The sequence below is a fragment of the Perca flavescens genome, chromosome 4 (assembly GCF_004354835.1).
Source record: "Perca flavescens isolate YP-PL-M2 chromosome 4, PFLA_1.0, whole genome shotgun sequence".
NCBI classification, from domain to species: domain Eukaryota; kingdom Metazoa; phylum Chordata; class Actinopteri; order Perciformes; family Percidae; genus Perca; species Perca flavescens.
The window spans coordinates 29,056,873-29,072,451 of record NC_041334.1 but is presented as its reverse complement, the minus strand read 5'-3'; the positions used below and the strand labels follow the sequence as shown (position 1 = coordinate 29,072,451).

The 15,579-nt window shown below is 43.6% G+C and overlaps 1 protein-coding gene across 1 annotated transcript in view; it reads left to right on the top strand.

The window, feature by feature from the left end:
- Positions 1 to 15,579, top strand: part of cpne5b (copine Vb) — a 136,358-nt gene that overhangs the window by 79,066 nt on the left and 41,713 nt on the right. The window contains exon 7 of the mRNA XM_028576783.1: positions 4,592 to 4,655. Coding sequence (XP_028432584.1) covers positions 4,592 to 4,655 — 64 coding nt within the window. The remainder of the gene's footprint in view (positions 1 to 4,591; positions 4,656 to 15,579) is intronic.

Here is a 15,579-nt window from a genome sequence, read left to right as displayed (position 1 = left end):
CATACCCTTCACCATACCTACAGATTGGCATGGGGTACTTTCCATAAAATCATCTCTATATGCAAATGAAACCATCTATTAGACTAACTGAAATCAAACCATGCCAATCTCTAGGTATGATATATATATATATATATATATATATATATATATATATATATATATATACTTATACCACATTGGTCTGTAGTATTATCTCTACTACTGCAGTACTTTTACAGGGATGTATTTACTTGTAGTACCATAATGAAACATGTATCACCTATTTTGTACTACAATATTTAATGATTGTACGAACGATGACCCAGTGAAATTATGGGTAGCTTGTGTGTGGGTGATCTAAAGTAATGTTTCAATGGTATTTCACAATATATTTGTTTTTTGAACCAGTGATTGTGCAAGTGCAAGACTTCTTTAGAGATATGAATGCACAATCCAATGTTTTGAACATTGGATAGCCTGTGTTACAAGTGATGACTGTTGTGAGTTTTGTGTCTAGAGTTTTGAAAAATCACATCAAGGTTATAAAATTAGTAGCAAAGTGATTGTAAAAAACTGTATGATAAGTATGGTGTAAATCTTAACTGTTTTAGTTTATGCACTGTCAAGAGCATCCAACTCTTGCATACAGCATCTACTTGGCAAATTGTAATATTTTGGGTCTCCTAACAATGTCTCCTAAACGTTTTTGTACTAAAATGCTTTGCCAAACATGTTTAGGAAGAAACAAAATAGCTGTCTTGGTTATACTTGCTACATTTGCTACATTACAACAATTTCTTACAATACAAGAATCTAGACTTTAATATTCTGCAAGGAGGTTATAGTGAAGGTGTTGGGATGTCAAGGCATGCTGCTTTCTCTAAACTTAAGTTGCCTAAACAAAACCATAAAAACATGAATCATGCTTCAGCTGCCAAGAACAGATATTGTAGGGAAAACAACTGAAATAGTGGATGAATGTTTCGCACACAGTCAGTATTAACGTTGTGCATTGGCTGTAAGCAATTTGCAGAATAAAACATGAAGAGAATATATTCGCTCATACATACTAGATATACATAATGTTGGGCAGCTGGGTGAGCCAAGCTATGCGCACAGGTTTTGTGATATGCTGACCTCAACAATGGGCGTCCAATGGGATTCTGGCATTGACAGGTGGTGGAAGTTATATGGTGACAGTTCTACTGTAAAGGAAATCTTTCAACATGTCAGAATTCCTAGAGTTATGTAACGCTGTGCTGATCTCCTGCACTTGGATAAAATATCTCAAGCATTGGGACAAATGATCAGGAAGGATATGAATCCTGGATTGGAAAATTTGCATCATAGTTAGCTGCTTTGTAGACAATTCGCAAGTGTGAAAAGTTTGTGTGAGGAAGTGCACATACTCTTCCGCTCTTGTGCAATTGGTCTGAAACCAGCATTAGATAATTCACCTAACTTCTTTGGACTGTGAAAGGAAGCCTATAGGCCACTTACAACCACAATGCCTCCCTACGTGGAACACTTTAAAACTAATAAGGCACATTACTCTTACTGTGACACACAGCCACACACAGCTGATGAATGAGGCAATTAACACGCATGCAGAATGACCACAGTAAACTCCATTTAATGGTCATCTGGTGAGACAGCTAATGGTCTGGGAGGTCTGACATACTGTCAGGCAGATACATTAAAGGTTATAAATTCTGTGGGGAAACAAAAGAAATGTTTTGTTAATATTGTTAAATTGGAGCAATAGGCCTTAAGTGGGAGCCTATTTTATTTCAACACGTCTCATATTGACAAAAATGTGGAATGGATTCTGGATACAAGTTTTAACTCTTTTAACTGTTGATCCAAAATGTGTTGCAGTGCAGGCACAAAAAAGAAAAGAGAGAACAAAGACAATAGACTAAAATCACAAGCTTAAAATGCACACACAGGTAACAAACCAACCGCAGACGACAGACACACAGTCCCAGACAAAATCAGGCACTGTTGAAAACTAGTGGATACTAACACATTTAGACCCGGATCTTCTGTAGTGAGAGACAGGCCTTCAGCATGTTTTAGGCCAAAGACCCTTTAGCTTAAAGAGAGAGAGAGAGAGAGAGAGAGAGAGAGAGAGAGAGAGAGAGAGAGAGAGAGAGAGAGAGAGAGAAGAGAGAGAGAGAGAGAGAGAGAGAGAGAGAGAGTAAGGAACCCCCTACTACATATACTGTATAAAATTGAGTTGCATATTAAACTAGGCCGGATGGATGAAAATGAATGGATAGTAATATATTATTTATACATAATCTTTTAATGTTAAACTTTTTTCACAAATAGACCAATTTATCTTTGCTATTAAAATGTTGGATTCATATTAATGCATATTTTAAGACATTTTTAAAAATAATTTGGCGGACCTATGGAGTCACGGACCCCCGGTTGAAGATCTCTGCACTAAAGCTTGGGTGAGACTGTACTCTGCAGACAAAAAAAAAAGAAAAAAAGCTTTTCAACTCAGTTCTATGACTAAGAGGAAGTTAGTAGAGGGAGGAGAGAGTTGGATTAACATGGTCTTTCTTTCTTAATAATGCTAAAAGCCTTGCTGCAGCATTCTGAACAAGCTGGAGACAGAGTAGAAAGGTCTGAGTGATAGTACAGTAGAAATGAAAATACTGTAGATGCAGACATTGAGGCATTTGTCTTTTGAAAGCTATATTTTTGAGACACCGGCTGATGGGGTGCCAAGTGTCTTATGAATGTGTGTGCAAGATTTTTGGGGAGAAAAAGAACACTCAGTCATCCATTTGACCAGGATGGTTTCCCCACCTGAAGCTTATTTTACTGTGTGGATCAAAGGTCTCCATCTACCACACACCTCTGCACAAAGAGCAGAAAGCACTTTTACACAGCTTGAGAACACTTTCTCTTGACCTGAGCATGTTGAGTGCAAAACCCACTCAAGTCCATCAGTCTTTTATGGAAATTGTCAAAACATTGCAGCTGGAAATACAAGAATATAGACATTCGTATTGTGCAAAGAGGTTCTATTGAAGGCATTTGGGTGGATGACTGGGCATGCTATGTACTGTAGGTTAAGACTGCTAAAATACTTCATTGAGTTTATTACAGTTATTTGGCTTTGACTCTAGATCGATTTGGGTGTCATCAATAAAACTGTGAAAAGAAATAGTGTAGCTTTGGATCATGTACAGGCAGCTTTGTCCATTTAAAGCACACTAACCTCATACAAGTCTTTATTTGAGCCTCATTTAAATTACTGTAATGTCATATGGTGCAATACCTTTCCTACGTATCTTGTGAAATGACAGACTTTACAGAAGAATGTTTTTATGTGGTATTTTAAGATGTACAATAGTGATTATAATACTTGATTTTCCAAGTGTTCAAGCCTTATTGGATCGTACAGGAATGTATGATCACCAAAAACGTAGAGTCTAGTAAGAAATTAGACCTGTTGCTTCATACAACTAGGAACATTTTCAAAAACAGACTAGAAGTTGCTTTAACCAGCTCATGAACACATAAACTGAGGTTATGAGGTTAAAGGCTTTACTTCCTGTGCTCTGAACAACTAAGTGTAAAAATTTGTATAATGAAGACAAGCGGTAATTAGAGCATTGATGAGTAATATGAGCTGGGGTGTTGTACGGTTTGAAAATCTGAGGAAAAGAAGTGAAATGCATACATACTACCAATACAAACCAAACTCTAGGGCTGTCCTCGACTAAAGAAATTCTTAGTCGACTAACGCTTATACGATTTTGTCGACTAATCGATTAGTTGATTTAATTGACAGAGATGTGCGCTTTGAGAGGTGGTTAAGACTAGAAAAGCACAATATAAATGTAGTTAATTAACCATCTGTAAAACTGAGTTTCTCCACAATTAATCCTGAAAAAAGCACCACTTTAAATCTTGTGTTTACCGTAAATGTGCTCAGAAGTTTCTTGGAAATAAGTAATTAAGCATGAATGAGCATAAAAAATGACTAATCGAGTAAAGAAATCTTAGTCGACTAAGACCAAAACGACCGATTAGTCGACTAATCGACTAAGAGGTGGCAGCCCTACCAAACTCATCACTCCACACATTCACTCATGGATATGAACTGACTGTATATGATGTTTGCTAACTTAAAGGACTACTGGACCTTTGCCCCAGTATCTAAAACTGCTTGTGATAAATCTGTTCCAACAGGATAATCAGCCATATAGGATTTAACTTCACAACACATTACACTGAGGTACTTTGTCAGCTATGAAAGAAAAAAGTTGACAGTACTTTATAGCAGTTAAAGCTAAATTCCTCTGAGGTATATTAGGTTAAGCACATGGCCCTGTTGAGTAATAATTAAATTGTTATTAAAAAAAAAAATTTAAAACTTAAGTGAGAGTTTCTGTAAATGTCAAGCATGCGCTACAAATGTACTTCAAATTGACTTTTTGTTTTTGGGTATAATCAGGACTAATTCACAGCTGGAAAATTACTATGCTTTTGTTCTTGCAGTGGTTTTTAATGATCATTTAAGAGCCAGGAGTGGACAAATAGAATTTTTGTTAAGCTCTTATTGTTTTCTCTCTTTATTCCACAGAGGGATCCAAGGGAAGAAATGTGGCACTATCGTCTTGTCCGCAGAGGAGCTGAGCAATTGTCGAGTGAGTAAGCCATAATAATCTCCCCTGCCAAACACATTAGCAGGCAAACATCTGTCAGCAAAGCCTGGTTAAACAGAATTCACTCATAAAGTGGATTGAGCCGGATGGAAGCTTAGAGGGGCAAATAAAACCAGGTGCACAGCTATAGACAAAGAAAACTTCTTGTTGACAAACAAATACTTTTTCTGCCTAAAAAATAGCTTGTTACATCTCCTTGGAGTTGAAAGGTCATCGTGATGAAATAGCCAAATCTCTGAGGCACCTATAGTGCCAGCCACAGACATAGTGGGTCCTCTTCTTCGTATGCCCTTCCTTGTTCTTTAGAAAAACATCTATTATATATATTATATATTTATTTATTTATCAATGAGGGGTAATGGATAAAAATGAATTGGTATCAGTGCTGAAACTTAGGTAGCCTATCATAGTGGCGAGTATTTATGCGTACCTATCTGCTGTGTCTATGAATCCAGCTACCCATCACCCTATCTACAGTATCTATCACACACTTACGCCTAGTGTCCTCCTGTCTAATGAAATGGCCCAGAACGTGACGGTTGAGTGCTGACCGTCCCCTCATCCAACACTGTGGGGTAAAGCTTGGATGCTTCACTGGGCTCCTAGCACGCAGATTAGAAGAGGATATTGAAAAGCAAGAGAGTGCCACAGAGGAAATGGCACAGAGAGAGAGAGAGAGAGAGAGAGAGAGAGAGAGAGAGAGAAGGAGAGGAGAAGGAAAACATGGCACAATGAAAATAAATTGCAAACAAGAAGTGATAAGATGGAGAGAAAAATAAATGTGTGTGTGTGTGTGTATGTGTGTGTGTGTGTAAAAAACATGGAGAGACAGAAAGAGTCCGACACATAGCAACAGATACAAAGTGAAGTGAATCAATAAAGAATTATTTCATGCCCGGCGTGTACCAGCCCTCAGCTATAAGAGCAGCTTGGCTGATGATAGTGTGAGACCGAGCGTTGGTTAATTAAAACGCAGCCCTGCCTGACCTTGTCCCTTGTAGATAGTCTCACACACACGCACACTTTCTCTTTCACACAGTTGTTCACAACCTAGTCTCGCTTTGCCAGACCTTCCTCCACAGTGCTGCGGAGCAGGGTCTGGCTAGTCCACACAGCATTCCGGGATGGGAAAAATATCACAGAAGCACATCAAGCTTGAGCTACCATGGTAGCTTCGGTGATATTTTAATTCGGCTTTACGCAATGTGCCTATGGCTTTTGACTGGTCTACGAGTTGTCCGGGAGTTTCGGAAAATAAAAAGCGCCATTCAGAATTGTGTTGCTGCTGCATTTCTCCATCATGCCTGCAGCCAGCAGTAGTAGGATGTGTTAGGAGGAAGTATGACAGCTTGATGATAAGTAAAGGTGCGGCAAAGGGTCAAAATACTAGTCTGTTAGGCACGGCGTGAAGCAGAGTGAAGTGAAAATAAATTAATAAATGGCGGCACGCGATAAAAAAAAATTAACGCGTTATGCTTGGCCCGTTAACGTTTAACGTCAAAGCTGACAGCCCTAATTTTAATGTGTTTACAGCTTGTTTCTGCTGCCCGAAAGAAGCCTCAACTTTAGTAGCTTTAAAGTGAGTCTAAGCATTTAGATCCAGACTGACAAAAATATAATCTGTATTTTCTTTTCTTCCAACACTTTGCTGAAGCTATATGATTCTCTATATAAATAATGTAAATCAAAGATTACGGGTCATTTTACACATTTCCCTATAATTTAGCCTGACAACTTTGGTTTCATTGGAAATACTGAAACCTTGAATAGAATTAAAAGTTGTCAGAGTTATGCAAAGCGCTTGTCTGCACAACATGAGTTTGTAATGACGGGCCCGCCGGTGGGTCTAACCAGGTTGAAGGGGTTAACACACATTTAGCATTCATGAAGTGACAATATTCATCAGCTTCTATTCGTGATGCAGTCTCAAGAAAAGTGAGAATGTGGTGTGAGTGCTTTTGTGCTTGCTTTTTTACGTGCATACCCTGCTCTTGTAAAATACTAAACATTTGTACATGCTTGTGATTAAATCTCATCAGCCATCTTACACCTGGTTTTCTGTTAAAGCTAGTACTGTCCAACTCCTGTTTCAACCTTCCTTGTGATGCAGACAGTGCAGAAAGAGTGTGGTGTGCAGTTTGTGTTTCTGTTTTTGTGGAAAGAATTGGGATGTTCCACCAATAAAAAAAAAGACTTAGCATCAAACAACCCTGGTTAGTGCAGCTTTTTTATTTTTATTTGAGTTGGCAGGTTTATTCTTGAGACATTATCATGAAATACAAAATGTAAAGAAGTCTTAGGAGAGAGACCCTTTAATTGCTTTGATACCTTTTCAAAATGTGTTTCACTTCAGGAGTTGAACATCATTAGAATAATGATCAAAGGAAGAGCAGCTAAAGTTAATAAACTGAGGTCATAGCAAAACAGATAAAGTGCCAGATAATTAGTTTTGCTAGAACAGAAGGTCAATGTGCCCTTTTTCAATTTGCCTAATGTGGTCCTCACAATCTCCACTGGAGAAAACATAAGCAAGATGACCAATCACATTTCTTGCAGACTCACATTTCTTGCAGACTCTACATAGTAATGGTGATACCACGTGGAGGCCGCTAGTAGCTGTAAACCAAATAAAAGCTGAATATGAATATTGCCACAAATGTCCCTTGTTGGATGACCCTGCACTCCCTATATGACACACGTACTGACTTTGTTTGAATTATTTCTCAGTGTAATGACAAAGCTTACAACAGATTTAGCAACCAAATCTTGTGTAGAAGAACATTGAAACTGATTTCCACAACAGTTTGGCTTTGATAAATGTGAACCATATGGACAAACTATCACGAGAAAGGAACAGAACTGGTAATTAGGAAAAGATTGTTCTCCCATTTGATCAAGTTTATGAGGCGTGCAAAGTAATCAATTTAAGTATATTGAAACATTTCTCCAACTCCATGTGCTGCTAAAAATGTTGGCAGCTATCTAAACATTTGACTATGAAAATATTGGGTTGCATACATTTGGTGAACTATTGGGGGGGGATTTACTTCCTTTAAAATGGAAGGGTCTGCAACACGAAACCCTGATCCTGACTTGCGATTAATCCGAATTATGTGCACACTTTTAAAAGGATATTTTTCAAATTCGTAATGCTCTTATCAACATGGGAGTGGACAAATATGCTTGCTTTATGCAAATATTTACTATTACTGCAACAATCCAAAACAATGACAAATACTGTCTAGAATATTCTCCAGACTAACCTCAAAGGTACTGTATGCTCATAAATCTGCTGAAAGCATAATATAGCAAACTCATTAAGCAACAACATATGGGCACATTGATCTAATTGTAACATTACTTGGTAATACTAACACAATGCAGTGTCCCACTTTACATTTGTAAAGGTTAACTAAACATCAACAACACAAAACAATGGACCTTGTGCATTACCATCGTGCATTACATTACAATGCTTGGCCAGCAAGTGGTATTTGAGACTCAACATACTCCGGTGTTAACTCAATTAACATCGTTTCCTGACTTCCCAAACTACGGAGCGGCCCGAGGCCCAAATCACATAACATGCTTGTGTTAATTGTGCGGCAAAGAAATTAGCAGCGTTAAAAGGAATTAGCGTTAACTCGTTTTTATCGCGTTCATTTTGAGCTAGTAAAAAGTTAATGTTGTTGCTCATAGCAGAAAATACAAACTTACACTTAAGCCTATTTAAACCGATCTAAACCTGGAACCAATAAAACCAAAATTAAGTAAAGTATAGTGTATGATAGAAGGTGTAAATATGGGTTAATAGGTGTGGCAGCAATCGCTTCAGGGTGTCGGGTCAGGACACTATTCCAATGTTCAGGTGCACACACGGAAAAGAAACTGTCAATTCAATCACCGCAGTCTAAACTCAAGTCCAGCTGATGTCTGCTCCTCCGTGCTTCTCACTCGCTGCTGCGTTCAGGGGCCGTTGTCAGGGTGGGAACAGAGAGTGCACATGCAGAGCGTGTGATCAGACACAGTGGATACATAATGGGAATGCATACTCAGGGCATGGCCTTTTTTACAGCCGCCCCCAAATTTGGTATGCAAATTTGTTTTCAAGGTCCATTATGGCTCGGCAGCATCTCGGGGGAAAGCAGGCAGTCTGATGAGCCGAGCAACTGGGCGAGTGTAGGTACGATCCTTCACTTGGACAACTGCAGTCCTCACACGGCCGTCTGCTCCAGGTATGACAGTCTTTACGGTTCCTACTTGCCACAGAGCCCTTGGAGCCTGCTGATCTACAATGAGAACTACCGTCCCAATGGTGATGTCCTCTTCATCAATATTCCATTTCTGTCGTGCTTGCAAGGTGGGCAAGAAATGCTGTATGAATTGCCTCCAGAAATGATCGGCTAGGACTTGAGTATGTCTCCACCTTTTGCGACTAAGCAGTTCTGTCTCTGGGTAAACGACTTGTGGCAGGGAGGAGTCCGGCCGCCCCATCAACAAGGAGTTGGGTGTAACAGGATCCGGGTCTGCAATGTCCGTGGAGACATAGCCCAGGGGCCTAGAGTTGAGGATGCTCTCCACCTCAATCAAGACAGTCATCAACACTTCCTCGGGCACAGTTTGAGCTCCTAGTGTGGTTCGGAGGGCTGTCTTCACCGATCGCACCTCTCTTTCCCACGACCCACCAAAGTGTGGAGCTCCAGGTGGATTGAGGCGGAACCGGATCTGTTCTGCTGCTAGCAGATCTCTGAGGGCAGGCTCCAGGGTATTGAATGCTTCATGCAGCTCTCTACTTCCTCCTTTGAAGTTGGTGTCTTGATCGGATAAAAGCTCAAAGGGCTTTCCCCTACGAGCAATGAAGCGTCTGAGGGACATTAGAAAGGAATTAGAGTCCATATTCGCCAGCAGGTCGAGGTGGACTGCCCTCGTTGTAAGACACTTGTACAGGATGTCCCATCTTTTTTCAGTTCGTCTGCCTATTTTGACGAGCATAGGGCCAAAGCAATCCACCCCTGTTGAAAAGAAGGCAGGTCGAAAAAGCCTCAAACTTGAGGGGGGCAAATCTGCCATTCTCGGGACCACTGGTTGGCCTCTCCACTTCCTGCACTCAGGACAGTTATGTTGATGCCTCCTCACTGCTTCTCTACCTCTCAATATCCAGTACCTCCTGCGCAGCTCGGCGAAGACACGTTCAGCTCCAGGGTGATGCAACTGCTTATCACAGTGCTGGATTAGGAGCTTTGTGACTGGGTGAGTGGGGGCTAGAAGGACGGGGTGCAGAACATCCTGGCTCAGGCTGTTACACCTACGGAGTCTACCTCCAACTCGGATCAGGTCAGAAGACTCATCGTATTCGGGAGCAAGGGTAAGCAATCTGCAGCTTGTCGGGATGGTCTTTCCTGACTTGATAAGTGTAAACTCTTCAGGAAAGCTCTCCATCTGAGCATGTCTCAGGAGGGCCAACTCGGCTTTAGAGTAGTCATCGGCGGCAGGCTGAGTGGTGCTATCGGCCGCCCCGTGGAGCAACTGTGCAGTAGCTTCCAGGAGTTCCTGATATGTGCTGAACTGCTGAACATCAGGTATTGTAGGACTTGTTGTTCCTGTGAGCAGACCGCTGAACGTTGTCTTCCTCAGCTCTTCTACCTCTTCTGTAGTGTCTCCCTCTGGTGCTTTCGGCCAATGCTTGGCCGACAACTGAAGGAAAGGTGGCCCTTTACTCCAGCGATTCTCTCCAGCAAGCTGAGTCAGTGTTTTCCCTCTTGTAATATCATCAGCAGGATTGGTTGCTGAATCAATATAGCGCCAGGCTGTAGGGTCAGACAGCTCATGTATTTCTGCAACTCTGGTTCCCACAAACACTTTATATCGGCATGAATCTGACTGAAGCCAGTTAAGTACTGTGGTTGAGTCTGTCCAGTACACCACCTCCTGGATGTCAAGGGTGAGCTCTCTCTTAAGAACTGAAGCTAACTGCGCTCCTGTGAGGGCTCCACACAGTTCCAGCCTGGGGATTGAAAGCTGCTTCTTAGGCGCGACTCTTGATCTTGCAGCCAAGAAGACAACATGGACTTCTCCTCTGTCCCCTTCTCCGGTGCACGCAGGTACGCCACAGACCCATACGCACGCTCAGAGGCGTCACAGAACATGTGAATGCTGCGACTGCTGTTGCTGCAATTCCAACTGTGGTCAGTGTAACATCTTGGCAGAGTGATCTGTGCCAGCTGGGGAAGCTCACTTTCCCACAACTGCCAGGCTTGGAGAAGGTCTTCTGGTAGGTGAGGATCGTCCCATCCTCTTTTCTTGTCCCAGAGACGTTGCACGATGACCTTGGCTCTCGTGGTGTATGGAATGATAAATCCGAGAGGGTCGTACTGTTGAGCGAGCAGTCGATAGATGTTGCGCATGGAAGGCTCTGGACTTTCACTCTGGTGATGCTTGTAATGCAGTGTATCAGACTTGCAATGCCATACGAGTCCGAGAGTACGCTCTGGGGGTCAGCCATCTCCTGGTTGAACCAGAGGATGCTGCTCTCTGACCTAGACTCTTCAGGTATGTTGTCAATGACTGTGGGCACATTGCTAGCCCATTGCCAAGTTCAAATCCACCCGCCATGAGGAGGGAATGCAGTCTGTTGACCAACTTTTTAGCTTGCTCTTCGGAGGGAAGACTCTGCAAACAGTTGTCAACATAAAAAACAGCGTTCTATTGACAGACGGGCATCTTCTCCTGGCTCAGTGTGTCTCTGGACATGTGCTTGGAGTGCAAAGATAGCACAACATGGGCTGCATGTGGTCCCGAATGGAAGCACTTGCCACTCGTAGACCGTCGGTTCTTCATCTACCTTCATGTCGCGCCACAGGAAACGTAGGAATGGTCTGTCTTCTTCCAGCAGACGAACCTGGTGGAACATCCCTTTAACGTCACTGCTGATGGCGATTGGGTGTTCCCTGAATCGAAGGAGGACTCCCAAAAGGCTAGCTCCCAATGTGGGGCCCGGCAGGAGGTGGTCATTCAGGTTCTGGCCCTTGTATGTGAAGGAGCAATTGAAGACTATCCTGTCCTTCCCGTTGTGGTGCACCATGTGGTGCGGGATGAACCACGAGTGGCTGCTCCCTTTAGCCTCTGTCGGTGACATGGGTGTGACATAGCCAGCCTCAAGCAACTTGTGGATCTCCTTGGAGTAGGTCGCCGCCCTTTCCGGTTCTCTGGCCAGTCGTCTTTCTGTCCCACGCAGCTGAGTCAACACTGCCTCCTTTGGTGCATGGAGAAGGGGGAGATTTTTCTTCCACAGTAACGGGGTGGCATACCTTCTGACTCCGTTTACCTCAATCCTGTTTGTCTTCTCCTCAAGCTGTCGGACTGCCTCTGTGTCTTGCTTCGACCTAGTGATGAGCCGCTCACTCCGATACGGCAAGGTATCCAGCTGCCACAGTTTCTCCACATGGCTGAAGAGCTCAGCTTCTGGATGAGCACAGGATGTAAAAAGACACTGCTGCGGAGTGAGCCGGTGGCGCAGGAATTTTGATGGGCCTTGTAGAACCCACCCAAGTCTGGTGTGTACGGCTGCAGGTCCACCAGGAGGGCCGAGGCGTACCGGTTCCACAGGAGTGATGAGATGAGGGTAATCTGACCCGATGAGCAGCAACGGCTGTGCCTCCTTGATGCTTGGCAGTGGCAGGTCCTTAAGGTGACGGTACCTTTCCTGCAGAGCTTTGACTGGGTACGTATGGCGGGCGAGGCCAAGTTCCTTTGCAGTGAAAGCTCTGTGGATCTGGAATGAAGAGCCAGTCTGTGATGCGGAAGACACAGAGAATGACACTGTAGCTCCGTGGATGGTACGAACCTCTTGTCGGACAGTGCGGAGCGCCAGGTCTTCAGATTCCCTGTGCAAGCCTAAGTAATCAGCAGCTTCATGCAAAAGTATGGTGCGTTCTGAACCATCATCCAATATAGCATAGGTCTCAAGTACCTTGTCGCCGCTCTGGAGGATAACACGACTCAACTTGAGTAATACCTGGCTGCTGCATGTCGGCCGATCTAGGTACAGGGTCTCTGAGATAGAACTCACCAAGCAAGTGCTTTCTCCAGTAACCTTGGGTTTATCCGACGCTGCAGCGTTTTGGCTGATATTGACCTCATGAAGAACCTCAAGGTGCTTTCTTTTCGCACTGTTTGCACTTGGCCTTGAGTGTACACTTTGCTGCTTGGTGATCACGGCCACATCTCCAGCATCTCTGGTTCCCCTTTATCCACTCTGTCTTCTGCTCAATCGACAAGAGTTTAAAGTTGCTGCACTGGTTAAGATAGTGCTGCACCGAGTCACAGAAGGGACAGTACTTCTTTGGCTTATCCTGTGTCGTCTCCGATACAGATACAGTTGTAGCTTTCTCTGGTCTCTCCTGCTGACTACCATGGAGAATAGTAGTGGTCTTCTGGGACTTGTACTCTGTACGCCTGTCTCGGCGTGGGGCTTGCTTTTCTTGACCTGAATTGCTACAGTACTGACCTCCATCTACCTGTACACGAACCTCATATTCAAGCCAATCAGCTAGGTCAAGCAGCGTTGGGATTGGAATGCGGATGGGGTTCACAAATCTCTGGAAGTTGGCTCTTAGGTCGGGTGGCAACTTAGCTAAGAGGGAGAGATACGTGTGAGCCACATCTTAACTCTGTCCAGCCCTGGCCTCCCAACTGGTGCAACATGCCCACTAATGCACGGACTTGAGGGCAAATGACTTGAAGGCTTTAATGTCACCACTCTTGATGTTTGGTCCATCCATCAAATTAGAGATTCGCTTCAAGGCCAGCAGTTGAGGTTGACCGTACATTTCGGTGAGTGCCCTCATGGTATCGCTGAATGGGAACAGGCCGTTACTGTATGAATCAGCAATTAGCAGTGCTTCTTCACACTTCAGGTGGTCAGTCAGTATCTGGAACTTAAAGCGTTCTGAAGCATCAGGTGGGAGGATGTTGTCCAACGCGAGCTTCAATCTTGCGAACTCACGTGGGTCCTCGTGTTTGAGGTCGGGGATTGTCGGCTTAGGTCCGCTATATGTCTCCACATGTGGGTGTCTGCCAAAGGGGGGTCGAGCCTGAGGCCGCTCCGCTGGGTGCAGGTAGTCATAATATCGATCATCTGGGAAACGCTCATTCCAATGCTGGTACTGATCATCAAGGCCATAATAGGTGTCATAGCCATTAGCAGAACGATAGCGATCCTCAGGATAGCCTCTCCGATCTGAAGGGTGATTCCTGCCACCTTCCCAATAGGGGGGGTCATTACGTTGGGCTTGCAGACTAGGTTGTCGATATGACTCAGCAGGGTAAATGTGGCTGTTGTCATAGCGACGATAAGTATCAACAGGAAGTGGGCGGAACTTGTCATCACGCCGATGGTACGTAGCCTCATAGAGAGGGCTGTAGCTGTCATCAGGGCAACGATAGGCATCATTAGGCAAAGAACGAGTCCTAACATCAGGTGTACTGGATGTAGCGCCACTATGAGGATGATAGCTGATAGCGGACTGACGCTGAACAGCACCAGTTGGAGAGCAGTGTGTGTCTTCTTGGTGTTGCGGCGGCGGCAGTGGGTCTACTGTCGTCAAACCTCGAGGCATGGGGGACGATCTGGCTTCTGGTGTTTGCTGAAAGGCGTCTTTGTAGCAAGGGGTTGACTCACCAGAAGCTAATGGAGAAGATACTGCATGCTGATGACTGGACAGACCTGCTCCCTTTAGACTGTCACTAAGCTCTGTAATTGGGTCATGTTGGCGGTATTGTGGGGAAGAAGACTCATCACTGAATTGCACCTGTAGAGCATTTTCACTCTGACGTGGGTCCTGATGACCACTATGTTCCGTCAGTTTACTAATGGGTGCAGGTGTGTATGATGTCCCATGATCCTCAAGTTGTCTGGGCCGTGACATGACATATGAAGGAGCTAGGGCAGGAGAGCTGGCGATCATGTCTGTAAGGCGTTGCACATCTTTACGCAGTTTGTCATTGTCCTCTTTCATGCTACGAATACATCCTAAAACATCAGCAGTGATAGCATGTCTGGCCTGCTCATCCACTGGACTGCGATGCCTGATAGGGTAACTGACCTCATAGTCCTGAAGGTATGATGGCAGGTGGCTCTGTCTGCGTGGGCGGTCCACATCTCTTTCTGAGTCTCTTTCATCTGGCCTGAACATCTTGGACTGACGCAGTTGCTGGATCCGGCTCGAAGGACCAAAATTGTATGATAGAAGGTGTAAATATGGGTTAATAGGTGTGGCAGCAATCGCTTCAGGGTGTCGGGTCAGGACACTATTCCAATGTTCAGGTGAGAGTGTGGGGAGAAAGGAGATGCAGAGTCCAGGGTTGCAGTTTAGATGGTTTATATAAACAAATAGGCTTGTGTTTCTGTGCGTGTGTGGTTCTGTAACAACAAAGCACAGCAATACAGACTGTTTAGAAAGAATAGTTACAGACCAATAGCAAAGGCAAACCTAAGCTAAAACATAGCCAGCTACAAATAGCATGCACAGAGCAATGTTAATAGCTAACAATAGTAACTGGACTGCAATGAGCTATCAATTAAAGATTAGCAAGCACAACACATTCATGTAACCTATATAAATGACAGTCATAAGAATTATAACAAGCATTTAAACTAAATAAACAACCGAAATATTCAGTGCACAGCATAGAAAACAATAGCCATTAAAATGTAGAACAGTTAAACAGACTATTACAAGCTAGCGGCTAGCTCTGAATCCTGTTGTAAGCTAACAGAAACCTAAATACATTCACGGCTAATAAACACTTACGGTGTGTTACTTAACACAACAATTAAACTCACATTTCCATGGACGCACACACGGAAAAGAAACTGTCCGTCAAAAATCGCCGCAGTCTAAACTCA